At 39.2% G+C, this 27,819-nt stretch overlaps 1 protein-coding gene across 1 annotated transcript; it reads right to left on the reverse strand.

The window, feature by feature from the left end:
• Nucleotides 1–13,836: 13,836 nt before the first annotated feature.
• On the reverse strand, nt 13,837–17,736 carry ptger4a (prostaglandin E receptor 4 (subtype EP4) a). The gene is made up of 2 exons (XM_026322540.1): nt 16,658–17,736; nt 13,837–16,184 (listed from the first exon to the last, which is right to left on the reverse strand). The coding sequence occupies exons 1-2, from the start codon at nt 17,522–17,524 to the stop codon at nt 15,636–15,638; spliced, it is 1,416 nt and encodes a 471-aa protein (XP_026178325.1). The 5' UTR covers nt 17,525–17,736; the 3' UTR covers nt 13,837–15,635.
• Nucleotides 17,737–27,819: the final 10,083 nt, after the last annotated feature.

Consider the following 27,819-nt stretch of genomic DNA (forward strand, 5'->3'; position numbering starts at 1 on the left):
TCACTCAATAACAACATCCACACTCCCACAAGAGCTGAGCAGGAACCAGGTCAGCCAGATCTAATCACTGAGAGCCTGATCTAGGAGTTAATGATTACACAGCAGAATGTTGGTCAGCTTAATAAATTGGAGTGAATAAGCAACAGGAATTAGCAAATAATCTATTCCTATTAAAAATGAAGTATATTCTTGGCATTTACATTCTTCATAAGCGAATTTCATGCTAACCTGTGGGCTGAGTCCCCCCCACCAAAACATCCCTCTGGATCTTCCCATCATCCTCATCCATGGCAAACCAACGATTAATGGGAAATTCATACACTGTTTTGTTACCCAGATCATCCACAATTACCTGTATAACACGGGAAAACAAGAAAATATTAACATATTATAAGCTACATTTGATCTGTTGTACATGTTGTTAGAAAGCTACAGTAAAGCAATGTTTGAGATGATGCTGCATAATTGGTCACACTGACGACGGCAAAAATCCCAATCTGTCATCACACCTGGACATAAAGACTGGATTGCTGTAGAGGGCAGCACAAGCCACGTGAAATGCAGGATATGATTCATTAATGTTGTCACTGCTGGTCTGTGGTGTCTGACTGACTCATCTGTTTGTTGTAAGGCAATCCCTTAATGGGGCACGGTTTCCCTTTACACAGACGGTAGAATGACGACATTTTGTGTGCGTGAGATTGTGCCTGCATGCGACTGGCCGAACTCATCTCTTAGCTGTGCACACTGTATGTGTTGGGGGGGAGCAGGGACACCAGTAGATGAGAAGACAGAGGAAATAAGAAGATCACATGTCTTAAGTACCTCTGCAGAGGCAGAACTGAGAATGAGTTACAGTAGGACGCAGATTCATGTTTCAAGATAAGACACTGTAAAGCCCTTAAGTTACATATGATGTAATAAATGAAAGTTAACACATCATCTGTTCACAATTTATGAATGAGCATTAGTTTTAGAGAACTACGTCTAAATTTCTGTTACGTGTTGGTGGTGTGCTGAGAAGGAGAGGCGTAGGACCCAGGTGCAGGATAAGAAAATGAGGCTTTAGTTCCTCCTGGGAATACAAGGGCTCAGAGAAAACACAAAATGTAACCAAGTGTAATGGTATAATTGTTACCTCAACAACAAGACGCACAATAACCATTTGCAATGCTTCCACAACACTCAAGGGGAAGCAGAGCACATAGGGGAAGAGACAAAGGGTAATTGAACACAGGTGATACTACTTGAGGTAATCAACTCAAAGCTGCCAGGGACCAGTGCAGGGGGAAAAAATGAGTCTTCACACAGTAAAGGTCCCCGACAGGAAGTCCCAAAGGAGAATCATGACAATTTCTAAAGAAGCGCAGTCTTGTAAACCACACCTGTCTCGGCTGGTTTGCTTTCTCACCTTGTCCACAAACCATCCTGCTGAGGAGCCTTTGTTATTATGGCCAATGGTGATCCTCCTAATTTTGCCCAAGTTTGGGGCCTCAATGGTGAACTTGTCCTCCGTGCCTTTTTCAAAATTATTTTTGCCATTGTCAAGCCGCCTCTCCCCTAAAATAAAACAACAAATGTATTTTATCAGCTAAATTTTCAAAGAACAAACTACACCATAACTGGAATTTGGTCTGGGAAAAAGTTACCTATTTGACAAAATGTGTCAAGGACCCATTTGTTACCTGCTACACCCCAATTACCTGTGTCTCCAAACTCCCCAAAGACGTTGATGAAGACATCCGCATCTGTTCCACTGCCTTTTACGTCTGCAGTAAAAACACTCACAACATACTTATTATCTGGAAAAAAAGAGAAAAAAAACTTTTAAAGTACAGTTCAGAAAACAAAGCTTGAAACAAAACTTTGAAATACTTTGAGCTACTTGCCACCAATGTGTGAGTAAAAATAATAATTTGATTGCGATTCATTTAATTAAACACTGATGGAAATAAGAATGTTACGAACACTAACATCAAGGAATTAGTTACATAATACTTTGGTGCATTTAGACTCATATCATCATACAGTGTACATACATTTGGGTACGTCCATGGGGTCCATGCTGCCCAGAAGGAATCTGACGTGAAGGCCATCTCCCTCCACTTTACTCAGCCAGTTGTTACAAGGAAAATAGAACCTCAGGTGCGGCCTAATCACATCCATCACCACAACTCTGTCCAGAAACCAGCTGGAGTTTAAGCCGGTGTTGTCATGCTCAATCCTGGAGCATCAGGACAAGAAATAATGTGTTGATAAATCAGTCTAACACTTGATAACAAATTAGGGTAGAAAAGAAATCTGACCCAAAATAAATCATACCCCATTTGTGTTATAGTGAATAGCATAAGTCACATTTAATACAATAACAAACAATACCTTATCTTTTTTATAGGTCCAACATTGTGAGTTCTAATTCTGAACACATCAGTTTTGGCCCTTTCAAAGGCTGTGCAACTCCTGAAATCACAGAGTGGTAAAAATGTAAAAGCCATCCTGAATATCACATATTTTCACTTATTAAATTTGCATGAAACAAATCTAGTATAACAATAACAATCATTCCACATTCATAATGAAACAAATCACAGCTCATAATCTTTCACAACCATCACCACAACATGCATGGAGATGTAAATACCTCTTCTCTGTGCTGGTAAAAAGGAGGGGAAAAAAAACATATACATTTTTAGTTTAAGCAAGAGGACATACCCAGTCAAATACAGGGCACAGTTTGGCTTAAATCCAAATGATCCAATTATTCTTAAAGAGGACTTACTTGCTAGCCAGGTGGACTTTGGGAGTATTGCCATATTCTCCAAAGAGAGTGATAAACACGTTGGCATCAGTGCCTGCTCCTCTCTCGTCACCAGTGATGGTCACCACCTCATACACTACAGGGTTTAAAGGTCAATATACAGTCATGGACAGATTAAACATCCCTGGGTACAGGCATGGAAAAAGCCCTTCACCTCTCACGCACAGGAGCGGGACACACAGGCAATTAACAATGTGTGTGATAGGGAGAAGATGAGTTCTGTTCACTATGGCTTTAAATGGGATTTTTACAATTAAGAGTGACAGCCAAACTTTAGAGGATGTCCTTATTAGGACGTGAAACAGCCCAGTATAGAGAGATCAGTGAGTGGCAGGTGTCATATAGCTGTAGGTTGAAGATAACATACTGACGATACATGGATACTGCTTCACTCAGTGTAACGTTACCATGAACATCAAACTCCAGCATGGACGCATTACTGCTGGACGCATTACACTCAGAATCCTGTAATTGCAATGAAGGATTCACCTCTCCCATGGGTGTCAGATATCTCTTCTCAAATATAACTTACATCAACTTTTCCTTGAATAAAAGGCATAAAACAACATATTCTCTCTACAAACATTGTGCGTTTTTTACCTATAGGTTTAAATAAAAAAGTTTGCTTTACAGTACCTTTCTTTTTGTGATACTCATCCTCGTAGTTCTCCACCCTTTCTGGCTCGTAGTTGCGAAGCTCATTCTCATAAATTTCAACATAATTTTCAACCTTTTTCTTCTTGCCTTTCGTCTTCTTGGTGTCCTCGTCACTATCTCCCTTCACTGAACCTTTCTTCTTCTTGTCTTTCTTTTTCTTTTTCCCTTCATCTTCATCCCCAGCTGTGTGTTCTTCTTCTTTCTCTGAGTTCTTCTTGGACTTTTTGTCTTCGCCTTTGGATTTCTTATGTTTTGAGCCCATCTTGTCTTTGGCCCAGGACTTCTTTGAACCTTTCTTGGTGGTCTCAATCACATCAGGGAGTTTTTCCCTTCTCTTTTTACTCTTGGAGATGTTATTATCTTCATTGTCAGTATTTTGCGACTCATTGCTTAACTCATGATCGCTCTCCTCTTTGGCTTTCTTTTTATCTTCAACCTTTTCTTTCTTTCTTTCTTTTTTCTTGGTGCTCCTCACATCTGGGTTTGATATGTCAGAATCGTATCCTTCTCCATCTCTGTCTTTAAGCTTCTTTAATCTTCCAGCATCTTCTGACTCACTCACCTGCTTTCTTTTTTTCCTGAGCTTTGGGTCCTGATCCTCTGAGTCCTCGTCATCTACATCTTTGGTTTCCTCCTCCACTCTCTGTCCTGTTTTTTTCTTTTTCGTGGGCATCTTTAATTTATTTACTACCCTGTAACCGTAACCGATTGCTGTGTGTTCAGGTGAAACATGATTAAAATGACCTACGATTGCACAGGAATGACCAAGTGGCAGGACAGGTCCAATTCAGAGCTCACAGACTGCTACCTGGGAGGTGCCTGGGAAAGCCTCTTTCTTGACCTACAACAATAGCCAATGCTCTGACCTCATTAAAAATGATACTCTGTGTGTTGTCACCTGACAAGATGAGGAAACCCTTTCTGGGAATGGAGAGCTGCTGGGATATTATTTATGGATATTATTTATCTTGCTTGGGATAGTTTCTGGAAAAAAAACTACAAAATAGGTATTCATGCCTCTCTGCAGCTAGCTAAGGTGGCACTTTATTAGATACTTGACTGACAAATAATGAACAGCTTAAAAAGACAAAATGTACATGTGCATTATGCTGAACCCTATATTGCAAATCAAGGTAAAATATTTTAGTTATTTGTTTATTTATTTTTACACATTTGATGTTATAATAATTTTTAAGGAGAAATTCTGGCATAGTTTTAAGGACAAATTTTATTTCATTAGCTGAGAAAATATTTTCCCTTATGTTTTCAGAGGCCTTTAAATGCCATTTGGAAAATCCCCAGCAGGTTGTCATATGTGTTTTATGGCTTCTGTCTAGCCACTTTACCATAAAGGCCTGACTGATGCTGAGGTTCTCCCATCACTGCCGAAGATTTCTGCTTATATACTGCTTGTAAACTGTAATTTGTTGTTTTGTTTTGGGTTTTTTTTTTTTTTGAGGGGGGGACTAAAAATCCTGCAAATGAGAGAAAAAAACCTGTGTAATATTTATTGAAGTCAGCAGAGGGAGACATCTTCATTTGCATCAAATTGTATTATTCCTTGCAAATAGATTTATTCAACAGAGGATGAACAGTGGTTGTATCATTCAGAATATGAAGATCTTGTCAAAATGCAAACAGCCTATTTTCCTTACTAGTCATACATTTGATGTAAATTCATACAGTCTCAGTACCTTATAATGCTCAGTAAACAAAAGACAAAAAATCCAAAATATGACAGCAAATAGAATATACTAGCTATATTGACAAATATGCGAAAGGTTGTACATATGTAATATAGCAACTGTGAATACTGACTATTACAAAATAATGGTTCATCCTGTAGACTACTCATTTTCTGTCTGGACAATTGTTTTTGGCTCCACTTTTTGCCATGTTTGCTTTGGCTGTACAGTACACATTTTGCCTGGCATGATGTCTTCAGCCACAATGAATCCCTGGATGCTCTTCCTCTTCCTTGTCGACATCTTCCTCCTTCTGTTTCCCTCCCCTGCCTCCCCCTCTCCCTCACTCTGTACAGTGCTACAATACCACTGATTCATCCAAACTGGGAGAGTTTGGATGAATTTCTCAGCGCTCTATTAATGTTTTTTTGTTTTTAGTAGAGCTTAACCAAAATTGTGCTGAACATAGACTAAACAGGGTTTTGAGTCCAAACTCAGTTTGGGTGGTAGTATTTATAAAGGACAGGGCACCTGCTACCCACTGGCCCTGCTCTGTAGCTTGTCTTGTGGATATGACTGAAGTACATCAGTGATCTGTGCAGGAAAAGGCGTTTCATCAAACTTTTAAAGACCTTCGCCCTGATAATCTGATAAAGATGCTGCCTTCAGTAAATCAGGAGAGTTATCAAGTCCTTTCAGATTAACAGAGAAGAAAGCATTTTATTCCACAGAAGCGCAGATAGGTTGTCATGGGCGTGTATGTCCACAGGGTCCAGATGCTGGACTTCAGACACAGCATTTATCTGTAGTTTCTTTGAATGCAGATTGAAAGGGTTTGAACCCCAAAGCTCATGTAAATCAGTCAAGCCATCTTCCTTGAAGGGTCGCTCTTTGGAACAAACTGCTGCAGGCAATCATTAAAACCAAATATTTGCAAGTTAGCTCACATAGCTGTAAACAGATAATATAACAGAAACAGTTTTTGTGTAGCACCTCTGATAAACAACATGTAGCTCAAAGTGTCTTTGGATTGCATGAATAAAACATTTTTTAAATTTAAAGCGGAAAATGATTTAGAAGTTTTCTAAAACCCAAAACACTCATGGAAAATTAGGCAACATCATCATAATAAGGCAGTTAAAGCTAAAATTGGGCACACAGGTACCAAAACAACACAATTTTCCTTAAACACAATAGAGTTACATTACAACTTCACATGGGTAGCATCAAATTTTAAATTGTTTCAAGATTTTTCCTAAAGGAATCTGTAGATTGCTTGGCTAAAATCACACCTTAAGGGCAATTCAGACTCTGATACTATCCTTTTAAATAAAACATTATTTTAATGGAAAATGAGGAAACACAGTAACATCTTTCTAGATTACCTATACAGATTGTAATGAAGATCCACAACACTCATTACAACACACATAAGCAACTCTTAGAAACAACATGACTGACTGTGATTTGCTTTGCAGATATAGACATCAAGGAGTGATGTCAACTCCAGTGGAAGTTTGAAAAATCTCCTGTCTGCCATGCTGACTGCAGGTCCTTTCATGGCTTTTCGATTCTAAGCTTAATTGGTTTCCCAAAGCTAAAGATGCTTATTTTCTATCCCACCCAGAAGGATGACACTCTGCAAAGGCTCCCAAAACAAACACACTGGAGGGTCTGACAGTTCACGCAGGATGCACAGAAGGAAATGAATAGGAAATAGCATGTCACAGCAGGATACGTGAGGAACACAGTCACTGTCGTGTTGCTCAGCCAAGAGTCCTGAGAGTCCATGATTGTGGTCAAATTATGTTATCACAAGGAGATCAGATTGTGATGAAACCTAAACACTGATTTATTTGACAAGGTCAAGGTGATTTGTCCCTTCTCACAGTACATTGTCTGTGTGCTGGTTATGCAACACAGAAAGAGGTCACAGTAGTGGTCATAGTATTAACTCTGTGGTCAACAGGTGACATAGCAAGACATGAGTGAGTTATAATTCATGGCCAAATAAACAGTCAAACAAAAAGCATTTTTTTGTCCCTTTCTCTATTAAACACATGCATACTTACACTAGGCAGTTTGTAATGATAAATAAAAGTTCATTTAACAGGAGCTGATCACTGCACACATTTACATAACAGACGGGGGTTTGTCTTCCCATTATGTGATCTAACCTATGATAGATTGATGCAACAATAAAAGGATTCTCCTATACAATATAATCATGTGCACTAAGTGAGAAAAGTTTAGGCCTTTGCATTACCTTGTACAACAGAGCAAACCACTTTTATACTGTAGCCAAGGCAGAGGTCAGATGACAGATTTTATCATTACAGTCTGTGATTTAGTTCATACATTAGATCAATCAATACTAAGCCTAATTCCTCCTGCTGTCACACCTCAGCATTTGAAAGGTACTGTCTCACATATGTCAGTCTGATTCCCATTTTTAACTGTTATTTGTCCAGGTGTGGTTTGAAGAATATTCTTTTTCAAATTTAGTTCCTGGAGTTTCCATTACAAACTACTTTCCATGAAAAGCATCAATTGTTGCTAAACAGCACTGGATCCAAAACATGAAAGTATTTTTAAGCAAATATTACAAAGCTTTTCCTGATGAGATCATGCTGCAGGTTGTGACAGTTCACGCTATGATCATCCTTCCATTCATTATTTATACCCATTATTCCTATCAAGGGTCACATAGGGTCGGGGAACCAATTTTACAGGCAATTTAGCATTACCCATCAACTTAACCTGCATGTGTTTGAACTGTGGCGTGAAACCGAAGAACCCACAGAAAACCAATGGAGGCACAGAGAAAGCATGCAAATGCCACACAGGTAGGCCCCGGTTCAACAGGGTTGGAACCTGGAGCTTTCTTGCTGTGAGGCAACAGAGCTCACAAACTGCATCACCGTGCTGCTCAAGGCATAACCAACCCCAGTATTATCATGATTTTTGAAGTTTCATAAGCACTTGTATCAATTTTAAATGGTTATATCACCATCTCTTAATCTTCACTGTGAACGTCCTGTTTTCAGTTTCAGTTTAAACTGAAAAAGATATGGACACTTCAAAGGGGGATTACTTTCTCAAAGCACAGCCAGTTTTAATGGAAGCTCAGAACTATTAAATGCAATGGATTACTTCATTTGAGGCGTTTTATGCATTATTCAGTTATCAGGACATAATTAAGTCATTGATCAGTATCTTAGCGAAACTCGGCAGGATGTTTTTTTTTTGTTTCGATATTCTAGTTATTCACTGAACCCAATATAAACAGAAACACTCTGATCTGACAGAACACATCCAGGCTGACCTATTTGTGGACTTGTTTGCTGTCATTTCATAGTTGGGAGATAATTAGTCTCTTTTCAGATCAACATTACTAAGCCCAGGGCATGTGAGTCAGTCTGAGTAGCTTGCAAAGCCTGTTTTAGCTTGTGTAGGAACATTATATGGAACTTGGACCAGTGTACAATAAACTCGGGTAAATTGGACAGGTGCCAAGAAAAATATTCTGGACACTTTGAAATATTGAACAGATTTCTGCAGTTGCTTTAAGACAGAAAACATGATAACCCCATTTTACCTTATGAGGAAATTATTTGGGACATATGTACAGGGGTGCTGGGCACAAAAGGCACTGAGGCTTGTGCACTTATTCCTCTTGTGACATCTCAGTACTGGTACTTCTTTTGCCTGCTGAATGCACTTTTGACATTTGATATAGTATGAGACTGTGTGTGTGTGTGTGTGTGTGTGTGTGTGTGTGTGTGTGTGTGTGTGTGTGTGTGTGTGTGTGTGTGCAAGTAAACGCACTTGTTCGCTGTTCCCAGTCACTGGTAAAACACTTAGATTCATGTTGATCCACACCACCAGCAATTAGTGGCCCTGGTCTGGACAGTGGAAATGAGGACAGCATCTCATTGCTGTTGGTGAAGGGCAATGAAATTAACTCAAGAATCACAGGTTGAAGAAATTCAAGCTCTGCAAGCAATAGCTCTTTAAACAGACACATAGAAAGATACCAAAAACACATGCAATACACACTTATTATGATGACCAAAAACCAAAGTTTCCATATGCAGAAACACACAGTTCCCACTAATTTCTTGCCCTTTTGATGTTAATGATTGCATAAACCAGTCAGACTGACCTAAAGTACTTATGGCCTGTTCCTGTATGACCTCCTCCAAAAAAACCATCACATTTCTCTAGTATACTGTACCTTTTGTCTGACATTCCCATGCATGCCATTGGCTCAGTGGCACAACTGATAACATAGAGGTTATTTTCAAATGGTCTACCCAACATAAGAAACAAAATAACCCAACAAAAACTATCTTTGCGGAAACAGTACCTGATGAGAGTGCATTTGCAGGCCACAACTGGAGGTATGGCAAATTCTGTGCATTGATCACCGTGTGCTAAAAATACTTACACCTAAAAATACTTAGCACCAAAGCACTAATGGGTTGAGTTTACAGAGAAGACCTTGAAGAAGAAAACCATCCAAGCTCATGTGTTTTTGACCCAGTGGAACTTTCTATGTCACTGATGAGTCAGTGAACCAAACTAAAATCTGGTATGTTTCCTACTTCATGCTACAACTTACATATCCTTTGTAGTATTGCATGCCATATGAACATTGTTCTTCACAGCTAACAATAAAATAACCATTTTGGTGATTGTAGTTTGGGTAAATACCCCAACAGTCTTATAAGAAAACACAGTAGGTCAAAACAAATAACTAGCACAGGGTGAAGCAAACCCAAATTAGATCTATATATTTTCAGGATAAAGTGATTTTAAAGGCTCTGTGCGTCATTACCATAGGTATATAACCATATAACCATATTTTCCGGCTCATGTGGTAACAGGATTAAAAAAAAGGTTTGATATCATAGTCATTGTTAATAATGGCATGCACAGCAGCTGGATTTGAGTTATGAGGTGCTGAAATCAGGAAAACAGATCAGAGTGTTAGCAGCATCGTCGTTTCAGAGCACCATTTGTTAGAAAACCTCAAAGTGAGATGCAGTAATGTGACCAGCAGTTCACCCTTTCATTATCTGGAGAAGTTCTGTTCTGTTGTGAAATAAATGATTAATGTTTCGGAGAAAGGATGAGAGTCATTTTCTACCTAATAGGTGATCACAGCGGGTAATGATTATTTGAGAACTAAAGGAGAAACATACTTATATCAGCGGCCTTGAAAAAAAATATGCTGAGTGCTCCAAGAGTCACTGAGTGAGGAGCAGAGTTGGCAGCGACAGCGGCAGGAGCTGGAAATGCTGTTGGCTTCCAGTACATGTGGACACGTGACTTTCTGTTGGAACACCTCTCTGAGGACCTGAAACTATGCGGTTAAACCGTTTACCATCACATTTTGTTCTCAAATCAGACACAAACAACCATGTGTTTCTGACATGCTGATTGTAAATGACTGATAAAGTGGATGTTTTTGTAAAGTAATTATGTATTTGTGCCACGTTATTATAACAACAAATATATTTTCTGTGCAGGCCCGTTGTTTTTCAGTTAGGCTGCATTTTGTTTGAGCCAACAATCTTGCCTCTGGACCATGCTGATATTATTTTAAAGCATGCTTCACTAGATGTTTTGGAGAGCAAAATACAAATATATCTCATCATCTACATCTTCTCCAGTGGCCACTCTTGGTATTGCAACAAAAAAAAAAAAATCTCCCTGTGGCCCAAAAATTCCTTTTTCATAGACCACAGTGAAACAAGAATAACAAAGCTGCCCATGCTTCTGCGCTTTCAGTTTTGTAAAAATAGATGTAGATTTTTTTTCTCTGCTCACATGCTGAACATACCAAAAACTCAGAGCTCAAGCTGCAGATTGCATTCATAACCATCTTAATTAGCTAATAACATCCACACGAGACAGCAAGGCCAATGATAACTTGCTAGAAACAAGAACCTGTTTCTGTCTACATCTGATAGAAATCAAGATCCCATTGTGTAAAAAATTTGTCAAATATGAGCCATAAATCTGCCACAGCTGTTGATATAATCTGGGTTTGTGCAATACAAAAATGTAAAGCATGACAGGCGTTGGTGAGGGCATATTTTAATATATAGCCCTTCATCCCATATTGTTATTTTCATATTTAACAGCAGGCTTGGTATCTGTCTTTCCATTTATTTTTTTTTTTCCAGTTTTCATTTAGCATAGCTTTATGTTTGCATGTATGATTTCTTTTAGCTTTTATTATTTTATTTTTCATTTTATTATTTTAAATATAAGGTGATGACATGCATTTCACATATCACTGATTAGATCTGATATCAGAGTGTGGGAGTTACACAGCAAGCCTAATGACTCACCCATTTCAGCTGTTACTGTTTCATTTGGACTCCCTGCCGTCCGTTTTCTCAGCGTCATGTAGTTTGCACAAGCACTAAAACATTTTTAAGGTCAGCGACTGATATGACTTAGACAATTGTGGACCCAAGGAGAGGACCTCTTGTGGACCGGAAAATACTTTGATATATGTGACCCCGATGAATACACCAACACACCCATGCAATGTGACATGCACATATCAGCCCCATAACAAGATGCGATAATGCTTTCATTGCCAATGGAGATTCTTTCAAAATATGACACACTTCCCAGAAAATCAGATAAATATTTTACTTCCTTTTACTAAGAATGTACAACTATTTCACTTCGGCTTTAAAATCACAAAAGAATTAGACAACCACCGAAGGATGTACAACGTGTTTATTTAAAAATACGTCTGTACTTCTGATTAGTTTGTTGTCCTAAGGGTCATCTCATGTGGTTACGAGTTTCCTATTTGCATGCTTATTATATAACAGTGAAGATCAAAGATACCATTAGCTGCTGATTTCATGGGAACTTGCTGGTGTACACAATTCTGCTTTAAATCCTTTGTAATAGGTCGCTCTACATGCTGTATATTTTCTGTGGGATTTAACTGAGTCAGAAGGGTGACTGATTCCTGCCCTGGAGCTGTTCACTTTGCTGTCTATTACCACACTGAACACATAGCCGGACTGCACTAAAAATATTGGTATATTTGTAATTAAATGTGAAAATAAAGCCAATACTGCACCAAAACTTTATTAATATCTGTTTTTAGTATTGTTCTATTTATTTGAGTAATTTTGTATATAAAAAATTTGTTTGTTGCCATTTTCCAAGAAACCTGCTCTAAGATTTCTGCCACTACTTTAGAGAAGCACTCGGTTTGAAACAACACTTTCATGAATTGGGAGGATATTGCAGGAAGTTGTAAGAAACCATCAGTGCACTGACTCATTATACAAGAATTACTTGCATGAATTTAGCAGGTCTAACTGAGATAATCTCACATCCTCATACAAGCAGATAACAGTTAATGTAACCGTTGTAAATATTTGTGACATGTGAAGTGCCTTGGGGTTGAATATGGAGATGATTTCAGTCCAGTTAATCTGTCAACCCACACACGAGTGCTGGCCACTGATAGACATTTATTATCATTTTTTTGTTCCAGGGATTGTTTTGTGTTATTTTTAATGGAAGGTAACAGCAGATGTGGACGAGCAGCAGGTTTATCACTGAGCACTGAGGTGACGCAGAGTGCAGAGTGTCACCTAAGGACACCGCTGATGTAAGACGTGCTCTCACAGGTTTGGAGAAACATTAATGTCAAGTCGTATATCACAGAGTCCTCATATCCAAGCAGCTGGACCTCTAACCCTAATTTTTCTAAAAATATAATCCCCATTTACTTTTACTTTTTATATTTATAGTAGACTTAATTTAAACCTCTCTGAGCTCACCAGAGCCTCACTGTAGCTCATTAGTGCTGAAAATTAATATCCACCTGTTAACACAGCCCTAAATATCCCAGTCCTCATGGGTTGTTTATTTCTACATTTAATTAGGTAGCCTTTGGTGAAAGCAAAGAGGATCAAATTGTTGAGAGTTGAAAGGCTTGGCGCATGCATCACGGTGTCTCGCTACTGTATGATCCCATTTTTCAGTTTAATTCAATTAATGTGTGTTGGAGGTTCCTCTGTCACTCTGTCTTTCAGGCGTCTCTGCAGTGTGTTTGCCTAAGCCAGCACATTGCTTGTTTAAGCTTAATTGAAATAAAATGGAGCCTTAGATTGTGTTTATTGTTTCAGGAGACAAGCTCTCTCAGCCAGGTCTACTTCCCGAGACCCTGATCGCTCTAAGACCTTTGCTGTTTTTCTCTCTTTCTTTCTGTGTGTCTGGCATTAAGTACTTGACTTTACCAAGATCTAGAGGCTTTCAAATATCTTTCCTCATGGTGGTAAATTTTTGTTTATTTGTGGATAAACTTTGGAAAATGGTAGCCTGCTCTTCTCTGGGTCATTTGTCTGCGCTAATTGGGGTCATGAGATGATTTCACCAAACATTAGCAAAGAAGAAAAATTGTTTAAGATACTTGGTGCACAGATTATACAAGAAATCTGTTTACATATATGAAAAGTGAAAAAAGCAGCAGATGAAAAACACTGTTGAACATATGTCCACCAATTCCTTCTGCGATAGAATATAAACAAAATTTAAACAGCTATGATTAAAAAGCCACTTGTATGTCAAACACTACCTATAATCAGATGTTATACTTCTATTATACTTTAGCTAAATGCTGAGGGTTGTTAGCGTTTATGTACACGAACAAGCTTGTCTGAAATAAACAGGAATAAGAAGAAACAAGAAAGGCAAGAATGTAATCCACAATATTAAGCAATAATCTGGAGCTTTTTTAATGACAGGGAAAGTAGGCAGACGGTGTTTCAGAGCTGCTGAGAGTAAAGGCATGAAGCTCTTTTGAGTGGACAAGCTCAAACAAACAGAAGTTCAAAAGTTCAGTCTATTTATTTTATAGTAGTTAGACAGGAAAGTTGTCAATTCACTAAAATTATACCACATTAATCAATTGTGCCAATGGAAAAAAATCCAGGTTAAACACAGAACAATTGGACAACAATATGAATCACAAGTCAGTAATGACAGTTTTTTAAATTTAGAATCAAGAAACCCCAGATTTTTGCCTGATTGATGCAAGAGCTGATAGTAGGAAATCATTTTAATCTGTTTCAAGCAAAAATGTCGAGCTGTTGCTGGTACCAGCTGCTTAAAGTCTATGTTCCTGTGCATTTTTCATTGTAAACTGATCAACTACACTGGCTGGCTTTTGGGCTGTTGAACAGATGAGACATAGCTTTCAAAGATGTCACATGGGGCACCTGGAAACTGTGATGAGTATTTCTCATCTAATTTTATGATATTTTGTGAATTGACTGAAAAAAATAACAACGAATAATTGCTAATAAAAAACTGCTATTTGATGCTCAGAATTATGAATAACGTTTCGATAACATGTAAATATGTTCTCTGTTTATCTGAGTTCTGATTTTCAGATGTTAATTCTGGAAGATATTAACCCAAAAGCAGGAATAATGATTACGCTACATAACTCATAGAACTTAATAACTGTGCAATACTTCTTTCGGCTAACCCCTTTAGAGTTGTGATTTATTAACTAGAACCTTCTCATGGAGAAGAATTATTTTTATTACACATAATATTTTACACAAGATTTACCATTTACAACACGCTCAAGCTGACAGCTGTGTTGAAATGGCTTCATCTTAATACTACACATTAAGCAACATCTGTCCACTGATTTATACCACATTTTCTGTAGCGGTAGAAAAAAAACGTTGAACATTCCCAGTCAGATTTAAATAGTTCGGTGTTGCTATGGCACAGGACTCTTTGTACCCTCATTGTACGATGGAAAACAAAGTGTTTAAAATTTGAAATGACAAATTTATATGTATGTCAGGGCTGAGAAAGACAGATATTGGTGTGTATATCAGTCATGGAATCGACATATAATATGTCCTTCAAAAAGCACTTTACAATAGAGTTTGTTAAACAATCAGTCCTTGCCATGGCAGCACACATGCCAGTGATTTCTCAGATGGATCACATTCAATACTGTTTTCTTTTTCTATATTGACCACAAGCGGGTGACTCAATTATTCTAAATTTCTAACCTTTGATTAGATTACAGTGAAGGTTTCCACAGTGACTGAACAAAGTAGCTGAAATAAAGAACAATGGCTTTTCCATGACCGACATTCAGATGTAGGTCAGAACATTTGTTGTAGGCAGGAGAGAGAGATAAAAAATATGTGTACGCAGTCAGAGATAGTCATCAGTTGAGGTAGGTGGGTGCTGAAACACAAAAGACAAGATGATAAGTTCAGAGCACTGCATGTTTCTCTGTTAGTTTTCTTTTTTGATGCAAGTGCCTGATTTCACATGTAGTCATTTATTATTGTTATGTGCCTACCCTCATTTTTCAGGGGCTTAAAAGTTCACTTAAGCAAAAGGAATTGATTTGATAATACTCCGTAGAGCAATCTGAGAAGCGCTTATTCAAGTCAGATGCATTTCTCCTCCACTGTCTCACTGCTCAATGACACCTGAAGTGCTGGATCTTTTGCGCAGGGCAAGGCTGAAAGGCCCCTGATTACATTTGTGTCTTTTTTACTCTGAGCCTCAGTGCTGCCCTGCTCTGATGAATAAGAAGCTTGAGAGTTTCTGACTGATGAATGTTGTGAACCAGAGAGTCTGCTGACTTTATGACAGCTTCCGTCGTATTTTTCACCTCCAGCCAGCAGGTAGAGGAAGGTCTGTGAACTTCTATTAACGTCTTTCAGCGAGTCCTGGTTAGAGATGACAGAGGAGAGTTGATAAGCATCTATACAGTGGAAGTTTCCTTGTCTCTGTTGCTGCCTTGCTCCCATTTTACAAAACAGGCACTTGATCTTCTCAATTAGCTTCAGGAACACAGCCTTGCGAAGCAGGATGTAGATCCAGGGATCAAGAATAGGGTTGAAGGAGGCAAACCGTATTGCTCGTAGATCTGGGTTTTTATCCAGCTGCAGTTCCACTGGAGTCTTGTAAAGCTGGTTCAAAAACACCTGAGCCTGTAGGTAAAGTGAGAATATTGGTTGAGTAGATGAATTATATGTACTTCCACAGCTTTAAATATGCACGTGTGTGTGCGTGTGTGTATGTGAAGAGAGAAAGTAACTTATAAAACAGTGGCGCACCAGAGTATCCACGAGAAAGAGCAGAGACAGAAAAGAAATCTAATCCAAATAGAATGTGTTTGAACTGTCGTCTCTGATCATCCACTTGGGTTTGGATTAAATTGCATGAACAGGATTTTCCATGCAAAGAGCATCATGAATAGAGAGGAGGGTGAGACGGGTAGCTTTTAAAAATATATATTTAACTTTGCATTCTCGTCATCCACACAGATTTTAATAAATTAATAAAGAGCTCTACATCCTCAAACACCTATATTTTTAGGTTAAAAAAAACGTGCGTAAAACGTGCGTAAAACGTGCGTAATTGTTAGAATTAACCCATAGGAAGCGGAGAAAAGACAACTTACAACAAGTGGGATGGAGCAAATCAGCACTACTACCGACGTGCCTATGAGCAGAATAACCATCTGAATCTCTGCACCGGCCAGACGCCCAAAACTGCGCCCTCTCCTCCGCGGATCCACATTACGCCCAAGATCGGTTCCCAGGGACATCCTGCGCACGAACCGCCGGTGCATCCGGATCAAAGCCACACATACCAGTATGTTACAAATAACAGTGGCGAGAATAAGAAGCGAGCTGAAACCTGCATACATGTAGGAGTAAGCGGCGTCGCTGGTCTTGTTGCTCCTCCACTCTAGAAAACACCAGGTTTGCGGGTATTGTTTCTTCACCTGTCCAAAGCCCATAATCGGCAGGGCGCAGAAAAGCGCGTTGGAGATGTAGATCGCTAGAAGAGTCAACCCCGCCACTTTCTGGTTCACATAATCATTGTAGAAGTAAGCATGGTTTATAGCGATGTATCTCTCCACAGACATGGCACAGATGATGCTGAGCCCCGCCAAAGAAAAGAAAAGCATGGTGAATCCAAAATACTGGCACAACGGGTCATCTCCAGGCCACGATCCTTTTACATAAATAGCGATGGTGACCGGACTGGCCAACATTGTGCCCAGGAGGTCCGTGACTGCCAGCCCACACACCAGCGTGTAAAACGTGGTTTCTTTCTGCTCTTTACGAGATTTACAGAGAACCACGATGGCTATAAGATTGCCAACCACCCCGAAAATGAACATAATTGATGGAATGGTCGGGACCATGGTCCTCCCTGTCATCGACTGATTATTCATTGTCACTTTGTCCTTCAAAAGCAGTTGAAGAAAACTTTTCTTAACGCCAGTATTTCCAGTCCACAGCAGGCAACCTATTCGCATCTGAAAGAAGCTTGAGCAGCATTGTCAAAATCCGGAAAACAGCTTGCAACTTATATTAAAACCAACTTCTTCAAAACTTTCAGCCACCTCCAAAGCACTGTCTGTCTGCTGGTATTGTGGTTATCGGTTCATTGAGCGTTTTGCCATCAGATCCTCAGACAAGGCAGAAGCAGATTTCACTCAGAAGGACAGAGAGATAAGAGCAGACAACAGACAACAGTGACTTCAATGAAATGAGGCTCTGCCTTCAAGCTGCCTGCAGGATTCAGTCCCTCCCCTTCATTTCACTTCTGAGCCATCATCAGTTGTTCATTGTGGTACAGGAAAGATTTGGACATACTGTGTAACACCAACACAGAGAAGATAATGCTCACTGCAAACACTGAATTATTTATACATGTTACTTTTTTGGAAAAAATCAAAAATGTTTACAAATCAGGACATCAATCATTTTAGCCACAACATGCACAACATACATATTCCTGATGTAAAACATTTAAATTTAATGAAGAAACTTAATTATAGTAGAAATTTGATGCTGATTTAACAAAAGTAGAAATTAGAGCAGAGAAAGGTGGTTCAGGTACTGACAATACTCTTAAAGTCAAAGTTATCAGTAAAACAATAGCCTTTTTGATATTTAACACGGACCAAGTTACTACTACTACTTTCAAAAAATAAGATAAAAATAATGAGCACTGTGTCATACTACAATTATTAAATATGTGCATTTAAATATTTGCAACATCCCCCAAAAGAAAACACTTTCTTAAAGGTTGTGCTCAAACGATTTCCTGACAATCAGCTCATAATACGATCAATCTGGGATCAACACTGTTTCTCTGTTTGTTTCATAATGATGGATAAAAATCAACAAAATGTCAAATGGTTCGCAAGAATCCAATCAGTTGCCCCTGGGTCTAATGCTGATTAGTTCACCAAATTACATGCACATACACTCGTAAACCTGTCAGCTGTCCTCCTGACTAAAAGCCTCCTTTGCCTCCACTTTGGAAAAAGTATAAGAACTATTTGTTAATATATGTTGTCATAATCTGTATAATATTATACATTATGAAAGGAGTTTCTTAACACACAAACCAGCTCTGCCATGCTCTGGTGGGTGGGGATCAGCCGTGCTGATGCTGGTCCCAGTGGGCAGGACAGACTGGTGGCTGGAGTTTGTTTGTCCTCTGATTTGTACTTAACCCTGAGCTAACTGTCAGATGCATCAGTTGTAGAAAGACAGCATGGTCTTGTTGTGTAAGTGTTGGGGTTTCCAACAGAATCTTGAACAAGCGCAGATCTATATGAATAAGAATTTACACTCAGTCCAATACTTCAGGTTACTTCCTCACCGTAGCCAGAGTTTGACTGCTTCCACAGAACATGTTGAACTCTGAGGAGCTCAGACCTTGAGTCTGACATTAAACCACCACACTGACACCCTGCGTTCTTGGAAAAACACACTTGTTGCATTCTTTGTTGCCAATTTCTGGGATTTATTTAAACACAGAACAGAGAGAAACCCTCTGCAATTATAGGTGCTGTATAGCCTTGGAAAAAAAAAATAAGTATGCCATTTATATGTTTATAACAGAACTGGCCTTGACATGTCTACCCTTTGAAAAATAGCTGTTGTGTAATGTGTTTGTGTGTACTGTATTGTGCTGTGCATACATAGCCAGTAAAATATGTGTTGTGTGTTTCTGTACGTGCGCAGTATGTCCAGTTTCAAGCCTCTGAAAATATGTTGTAAGTAGATTTGAAAGATTGGGTCATGAATGTGCTTTTCCTGGATTTGTCTGCAGTGTGGTTGCAATTCAAACTCAGAGTAATGATTGAACACTGAACACTGCTGAAAAAGAATCAGTTTTCCTGTAAATACAAGTCTGCAGATAGACAATTACAGCTGAGTGGGTCTTTTTGTTAGTACATTTGTTTTTTGATAGACTTTGTAGTGTGAAGAAAGCAAAGAAAAGACAACTTCCCAAACATACGATGTCTTCCATGGCTTTAATTCCTGCACCAAACAATTACTACATTGTTTCATGGAAAGGTTTTGTTGACTCTGTAGACTCCTGTATCCTCCAAGTTTGAAAACACTTCATGTGTTTTCTCTTGAGGTGGTTGTGAAGACTTTGTTTCTTAGAACAACAGGGACAATTATAGCAAGGCCGAAAAGCTTAAGTGCAATTTAAGGTGTGTGATGCATTTGCCACAGTGTAGATTAGAATGATTTTTCTTGCAACAATATGCTTGTGCTTTGATTTAACGCTGGGGTTGAGCCTGTGATTTATTACCTGAGATGACAGATTGCCACAGGCCTTTCTGTTAAAAAAAAAAAACAAAACAGTTACCTGCAGAGTAAAAAACATGATCTCTGTGGACAGGTACAGACACATTCAGTAGCTTGTAGGATGGGTCAAAGAAAACTGTCTTCATTCCAGGTCTAATGCTGCAGAATAAATGCAAAGATCCACTGTTTACACACCCACACATTTCACAAACAGACATTTCTGTTGATGAAATCAGTTACATCCACTGTACATGTAACTCTAGATGCTTGAACTTGAAGACATAATATTCACTGTGGTTATTTGTTTCAACCAACTGGAAACAGGAAAACAGCAGTCATGTCTTAGGTAACTAAATCCACTACCAGCACCTCTAAAGTTCACTAATGTTAAACATGTTATATCCTGTTTTTTAATCCGTACAAAAGTCAAAATCTTGGGTAGGAGCCATTTCTAGGCTTTGGAAATATACTGGTCTGGTTTTTATGTTAAGCAAACACACATTTACTATTATCAATACTGATTAACTCTGGACATAAAAAGTGTGAAACTAAAAGGCCATTTGTTTTTCATATAGTAGTGAAATAAATGAAAACTACCAGATGGGTGCAAAAAAAAAAAAAAAAAATAATTAAAAAAAAAAAATATATATATATATATATATATATATATATATATATATATATATATATATATATGTATATATATATAATTATATATATATATATATATGTATATATATAAAATTGCCTAAAAAAACACCAATATAAATAATTTTTCATTCAGACTTTCCATTGTTCAGCAAATGATCAGTGATTAAATATATGATTATAGTGAATGCCCTGGTAAGATCATTTATTTTCAGATAGATGTGTTGTCTATTGTTGCTATTTTAAGCATGAAACCTACATCTTTAAAACAGAGCACCTTACAGTTCATTCAGTTACGTTGCTGGTGGCGTCACCTCTCTTGACTTCAGTGTCAGATTTTCCAGACGTCTCTGAGAATAAGCTCAGGTGGATGGGTTGTTGTCCTTTAGCACACTCTGTCTGCAGCTTGTTTTAAAATGTAAAGTTTAGAGAGAGCCTGGATGTGTTTATCCTGGGGTCTGCTAAATTTGTAGATAACATCCGTATGCAACCCAACTCAAAATAACAAAGCTGCAGTGCAAAGATGTAAACTGTTTGATCTGGCACTAAGTCTGAAGAATAATGCCAACGTGAAAACAGATGTGACTATTTTTTGACATGATTCACAGGAGGCGTTTGATAAAACATTAATTTGAACTATTAATGACAATCAAATGTAATCATAGCTACTCTCTAACTCCTTAAAATATAGATCCACAATTTACAACCACTGCAAGTATCACTTTGAGTAATCTGAGCATAAAACACATTTAATGTAAACATCCCTCTTTATGCACTTATTGACAGTCCTCAGCCTGAGCCCATCAAACCCAGAGAGGATGATTTATGCTTGAGGCTGTAGGACTGCAATATTAGTCACAATAAAAAAATCTGTGTCAGGCTTATTTAAATCCAAATGACAAAGAACATTCATGTTCACTTCACAGTGGACAGTTTATCCCACAAGAAGGTGTGGCTCATATCATAGCAACAGGCAAATAGCAACATTAATGGGAATTTGCTTTTAAGTGTTAATCCATCTAAACAATTCTGAAGTCTTGGAAAACTCCATCCTACGTCACTGCAAGTTCCTGTTCAAGTGTATTTGGTTGGTTTTAAACATTATGGTGGCAAACATTAACAGGGAGAGGGTATATTAGGGTCATTTACTGCCTTTAGTGCTAATCTTCACCTGACCAGATGACCTTAGCTGCCCACTGGAGCACAATGGGGAAAAAAGCATGCAAGATGGTGTATTTGACTAACATCTGACTAACACTGCATCTTGTTTAAATAGCTCATTTATATTTAACTACCCAAATTTGTGAATTTGTTTTGGGCACACTGGATGCTCTTTGTGAAGTCTGATTGTTCAGTTCACCTGTCTGATTCAGGTCGCCTTTTATCACTTCAGCGTGCCAAGTTAAGAAAGTGAAAAATGTTTCAGCAAAGCGCAACACACAGGACTATTTAAGAACCAATACAGACAAGATTCACCAAATGGGTTGTTGCAGTGGTTGTTGCTATTCTCTTTGAGTTAGTCTATCTTGCTTTAACTACACATCAAACTTTTAAAGGGAGATTATGGGCCTTTAAAAGGAGTAATAGATTTGTCCTCTTACAAATGAAAAATATAATTTACACGCATAAATCTGTCCTTATTCAATTCGGCACACTATCTGTTACTACCTTATTTGGACTAGGCTAGTAATTTATGGTTGCTAATGTTAATAGGCCTTAGGCTGATATTGCTCACATTACTGAGTATGTTCAATGACTTAATGACTCTTATCTACAGTTAGAGCCAGTATACTCAATCAGAGCTGCTTGTTGGATAGACAACGCTTCTGTCCACATCAGTAATATATTTGTAATTTAAATTCTTCCGCTACATTTCATCATCATCCTCTAAATGCCACTTGTAGACACATTAGGTGTCATTCAGCAGAATAGCAGCATTTAAACTGTAAATTAGAGGTTCTATTATAAAGTATAATCGCATTGCCTTTGATTCTTTGATTGGGGGTTATGAAAACATTTTATGTTTATGATGTAACATTCATTGCTGCTGATTAATTCTAGTTTCATGTCCATGTCTGGACTGGAGCCACAGACCCAGACCAATGAGACAGCTGTGGTATATCTTGTCAAGCTGTTACCTCATCCCTAAACACAGATGTGTTTTGTCCACATGACCTCAGTGTTGGGTCAACACTCTTTCAAGTCTTAAGTTAAAATGCTGCAGCGGTGAGTGGTCAGGAGATACTGGAAATGCCAGTACCAATATATCAAATATCTCAATACTTGGCAGACTTTTGTTCAGGTAGATTTTCCAGTGGATAGACAGAATGCAGAGGACTAAAACAGAGATAATATTTAGCACATTTCATATTTATCAGTTAATGCAACCACAGGGGGGCACAATCCAGTGTCTTCATGTGCCAGTCCCAAGTCCGGGTAAATGCAGAGGGTTGTGTCAGGAAGAGCGTTCGATGTAAAATTTAAGCCAAATGAAACATGCAAATCACAAATATGACTTCCATACCAGATCGGTCACGGCCTGGATTAACAACGACCGCCACTGGTGCTGTTGACTTACAGGGTGCCAGTGGAAATTGGACTACTGTTGGTCGAAGAAGGAGAGGAGGAAGGCGTGTTCGTAGGCAAAGAGAGAAGAGGAAGGGCAGGAGTGTAGGACTTAGAGTAGGGACTTTGAATGTAGGGACTTTGTCAGGGAAAACTAGAGAGTTGGCTGATATGATGGAGAGAAGAAAGGTGGATATCTTGTGTGTTCAGGAGACCAGGTGGAAAGGTAGCAAGGCCTATAGATTAGGAGCAGGGTTCAAGCTGTTTTATCATGATGTGGATGGAAAGAGGAATGGAGTAGGAGTTATCCTGAAGGAGGATTTTGCTAGGAATGTTCTGGAGGTGAAGAGAGTGTCAGATAGGGTGATGAGTCTGAAGCTGGAAGTTGAAGGTGTGATGTTGAATGTTGTCAGTGGTTATGACCCACAGGTAGGATGAGAGTTAGAAGAGAAGGAGAAATTCTGGAGGGAGATGGATGAGGTGATTCAGGGTATCCCTAGTGGTGAGAGAGTGGTGATTGGGGCAGACTTCAACGGACATGTTGGTGAGGGAAACAGAGGTGATGAGGAAGTGATAGGTAAGTTTGCAGGACAGGAATGCAGAAGGACAGATGGTGGTAGACGTCGCAAAAAGGATGGAAATGGCTGTAGTGAACACACTTTTCCAGAAAAGGGAGGAGCATAGGGTGACATATAAGAGTGGAGGCAGGAGCACACAAGTTGATTACATCTTGTGCAGACATTACAACCTGAAAGAGATCAGTGACTGCAAAGTAGTGGCTGGGGAGAATGTGGCCAGACAGCATAGGATGGTGGTGTGTAGGATGACTCTGGTGGTGAGGAAGATGAAGAGGACAAGGGCAGAGCAGAGAATCAAGTGGTGGAAGTTGAAAAAGGAAGAGTGTTGTGTGGCTTTCAGGGAGGAGCTGAAACAGGCTCCAGGAGGTCAGGAGGTTCATCCAGATGACTGGACAGCTACAGCTAAAGTGATCAGGGAGACAGGTAGGAGGATACTTGGTGTGTCATCTGGAAAGAGGAAAGCAGATGAGGAGACTTGGTGGTGGAATGAGGAAGTTCAGGAGTGTGTTAAGAGGAAAAGGTTAGCTAAGAAGAAGTGGGACACTGAGAGGACAGAAGAGAATAGACAGGAGTACAGGGAGATGCAGCGTAAAGTGAAGGTAGAGATGGCAAAGGCCAAACAAAGGCCGTATGAGGATTTGTATGACAGGTTGGACACTAAGAAGGGAGAGGTGGATTTGTACAGGTTGGCAGGCAGAGAGACAGAGATGGGAAGGATGTGCAGCAGGTTAGGGTGATCAAGGACAGGGATGGAAATGTGTTGACAGGTGCCACAAGTGTGATGGAAAGATGGAAGGAATACTTTGAAGAGTTGATGAATGAGGAAAATGTCAGAGAGCACAGAGTAGAAGAGGTGACTGAAGGGGAGCAGGAAGTAGCAAAGATCAGTAAGGATGAAGTGAGGAAGACATTGAAGAGGATGAAGAGTGGAAAGGCAGTTGGTCCTGACAAAATACCTGTGGAGGTATGTAAGTGTTTAGGAGAGGTGGCAGTAGAGTTTTTGACTGGGCTACAGAGAAGGCCAGAAGGAGCTGCATTGTGTCTTTGTAGATTTGGAAAAAGCCTATGACAAGGTGCCGAGAGAGGAGCTGTGGTTTTGTATGAGGAAGTCTGGAGTGGCAGAGAAGTATGTTCTGGTGGTGCAGGACATGTATGAGAGCTGTAAGACAGGGGTGAGGTGTGCTGTAGGGGTGACAGAGGAGTTCAAGGTGGAGGTGGGACTGCACCAAGGATCAGCTTTGAGCAGGTGGAGGAAAATCTAGAGAGGTGGAGGTTTGCTCTGGAAAGGAGAGGAATGAATGTTAGCCACAGTAAAACAGAGTACATGTATGTAAATGAGAGGGACTCAAGTAGAACGGTGAGGTTACAGGGAGTAGAGGTGAAGAAGGTGGAGGATTTTAAGTACCTAGAGTCAACAGTCCAGAACAACGGAGAGTGTGGAAAAGAAGTGAAGAGACGTGTGCAAGCAGGTTGGAACGGGTGGAGGAAAGTGTCAGGTGTGATGTGTGACAAAAGAGTGTCAGCAAGAATGAAAGGAAAGGTGGACAAGACAGTGGTGAGACCAGCAATGTTGTCTGGTTTAGAGACAGTGGCACTGAGAAAAAGACAGGAGGCAGAGCTGGAGGTAGCAGAGCTGAAGATGTTGAGGTTCTCTCTGGGAGTGATGAGGATGGATAGGATCAGGAATGAGGACATCAGAGGGACAGCTCATGGTAGATGTTTTGGAGAAAAAGCCAGAGAAGCCAGATTGAGATGGTTTGGACATGTTCAGAGGAGGGACAGTGAATACATTGGTAAAAGGATGCTGAGGTTAGAGCTGCCAGGAAGGAGGCCTAGAGGAAGACCAAAGAGGAGGTTCCTGGATGTAGTGAGGGAGGACATGAGGATAGTTGGTGTGGGTGAGGAGGATACAGAGGATAGGGTTAAATGGAGGCAGATGATTCGCTGTGGTGACCCCTGAAGGGAGCAGCCGAAAGGAAAAGAGGAAGATTTCATATTTATCAGTTAATGATGACAAAATGCCTAATTTATTAGTTTTTCTGAGCAATACAACTGTGCCAGAACACATAAAAGCCATGCATACCCTCAAAGCAAACAAACAACAAATTAGACCTTATTTGTTTTCACTTATCTCTTTAAAATGTTAAATATGAAGCAGTTGACCTTGATGAATAATGAAAGATTAATAAAAATGTTTGTTTGGAGACACTGCTGCCATGGGCAGGCTGTCCAAGAGCAACACATGCAGCAGCATCTTGTCCTTTAATCTGATTACAAAGCAGAACACAGACACACTGTGGTCAGACATCTTATTTATAAATCACACTTAAAAATAAAAAAAAAATAGAAAGAATAACACTGAACTGACTCTATAAAGAAAAAAAAGCAACATATATTTACATTAGAAAAAAAAAATTGCCAGGTGTGGGTTAAAACAAACTTAATGACTTAGTGAATCAAAAGAAGAACATACTGTTCAGGGAGGTGAGCACATACTAAACCAAAAAGATTAGATGAGGATGTGCTGGCCTTGTTATAAACTCTCCTACCATCTAAAATATTTATTATACAAATAAGGCTTCCTAGCTGGTGTGTACAGTAGCAGATCCTCTGTGTCCAAGCTCAGCACTGTTAATGTTGAATGCATCCCCTTTTCTCTTTCTGATTCTGTAATTTTTACATATCCCAAATAATCCATGATGTCTTACAAACAACCTCCTCCAAACGCATGTATGCACACATGCACACATGCACACATGCACACAGGTTGTTTAAAACACTTAAAAGGTTCTGGGCATCAAATAAGCAGTGATGTGAATGTCAAACTTCCTGGCTCCATCACCCCATCACATCTCACCAGTTTGACTTCATCAGCGGTGTTGGCACACCTGTCTAACACTTGCTCAAACACCCGAAATAATGGCCAAAAATCCCTCTCAGCCAACAGCAAGAAATGTAAACACTCAGGCTGCTTTTAGTCTGTTTTTAAATTGAGCTTTAGGGAAAAAAGCTGCCTCACAATAAAGAAGGACCCACTTTTTATTCCAAATTAGAGATAATAATTCATTGTTGACAGCTTTTGCACAGTTCAAATTGTATCACTGGAAGATAAAAATCAAACAGACATTGCCTGAGCTTTTGCAGCCTGTGGAATAAAGCTTGATTTGGAAAAAAATCTACTTGTGAGCATTGCTGCTAAACAGTAGACAGATTTACACACTGAGCATTTAGGGGACACACTAAAAATATGGTGCACACTATATATGGTGCACTTCATAGTACATAGGCAGTGATTTTAGAAACACCCTATCTAACAGCTTGTTTGTTTGGTGTAATTTGTTTTAATTCATACACTAATTGCTCTCCAATTAGTTCACGTTTCCATTATGATATGGGTAAGAATGAATTTCCAAACAACCGACTCAACACAAACACTGAGGTGGGAGTCATCAACTTCTCCCTACTCTGATATTTTGAGGGGATTGTATGAGTGATATATTCAAACAGCTAAATCACATTACACAAATTACAAAAAAGCATTGACTGGGAATAAAGAGCTGTTCTCAAGAAATCAGCCAGTAAGGAGCCTAAGGATCACAATGGTTCTTGTTTTAGCATTTGGTGCGGTTCATTCATGCTACACTGCATACCAGGCTGTTTCCCAAGATCATGCTCTGAATACTGAATAGCTTCAACCTAATGTGGAATGAATGCATTCTGTGCACTGCCACAACAGCATTTCCTCCCCAAAGTGCTATTATCTTATCTTTCCGCAAAATGGAAACAACCCACGCTTTACTTTATTTGCCTCATAGTCAAATATGACTATGACGGTGTGATATACTGATAGTGATATATTTAAAAACACCAAATTGTACCGTGTCGACTTACAGTTACCAGGAGCTATACTGTTTATGTTCTTGTTCTGGTTAAGAATGCATTCCTCTCCACGCAAACAATTTGTTTATTTTTTTCTAGATAGGCTATCAGCAAATTTTTTTGCAGATTTTTATGTAATACCACAAAATGTAATATTTTCCCCCGTGAGAAAAACTTTCAGACGCTTTTGACAGAGACAGACAGACACGCAAAGACAAACTGCAGGCACAGGAAAGGGAGTGAGACAATGTGATTGTAAGCTTTCCCTTCGTTTTGCTTACATGAGGTCATCCAAACCATTGGGATTAACAATTGATGTGTTCATA

This window comes from Mastacembelus armatus, chromosome 9, assembly GCF_900324485.2.
Source record: "Mastacembelus armatus chromosome 9, fMasArm1.2, whole genome shotgun sequence".
Lineage (NCBI taxonomy): Eukaryota > Metazoa > Chordata > Actinopteri > Synbranchiformes > Mastacembelidae > Mastacembelus > Mastacembelus armatus.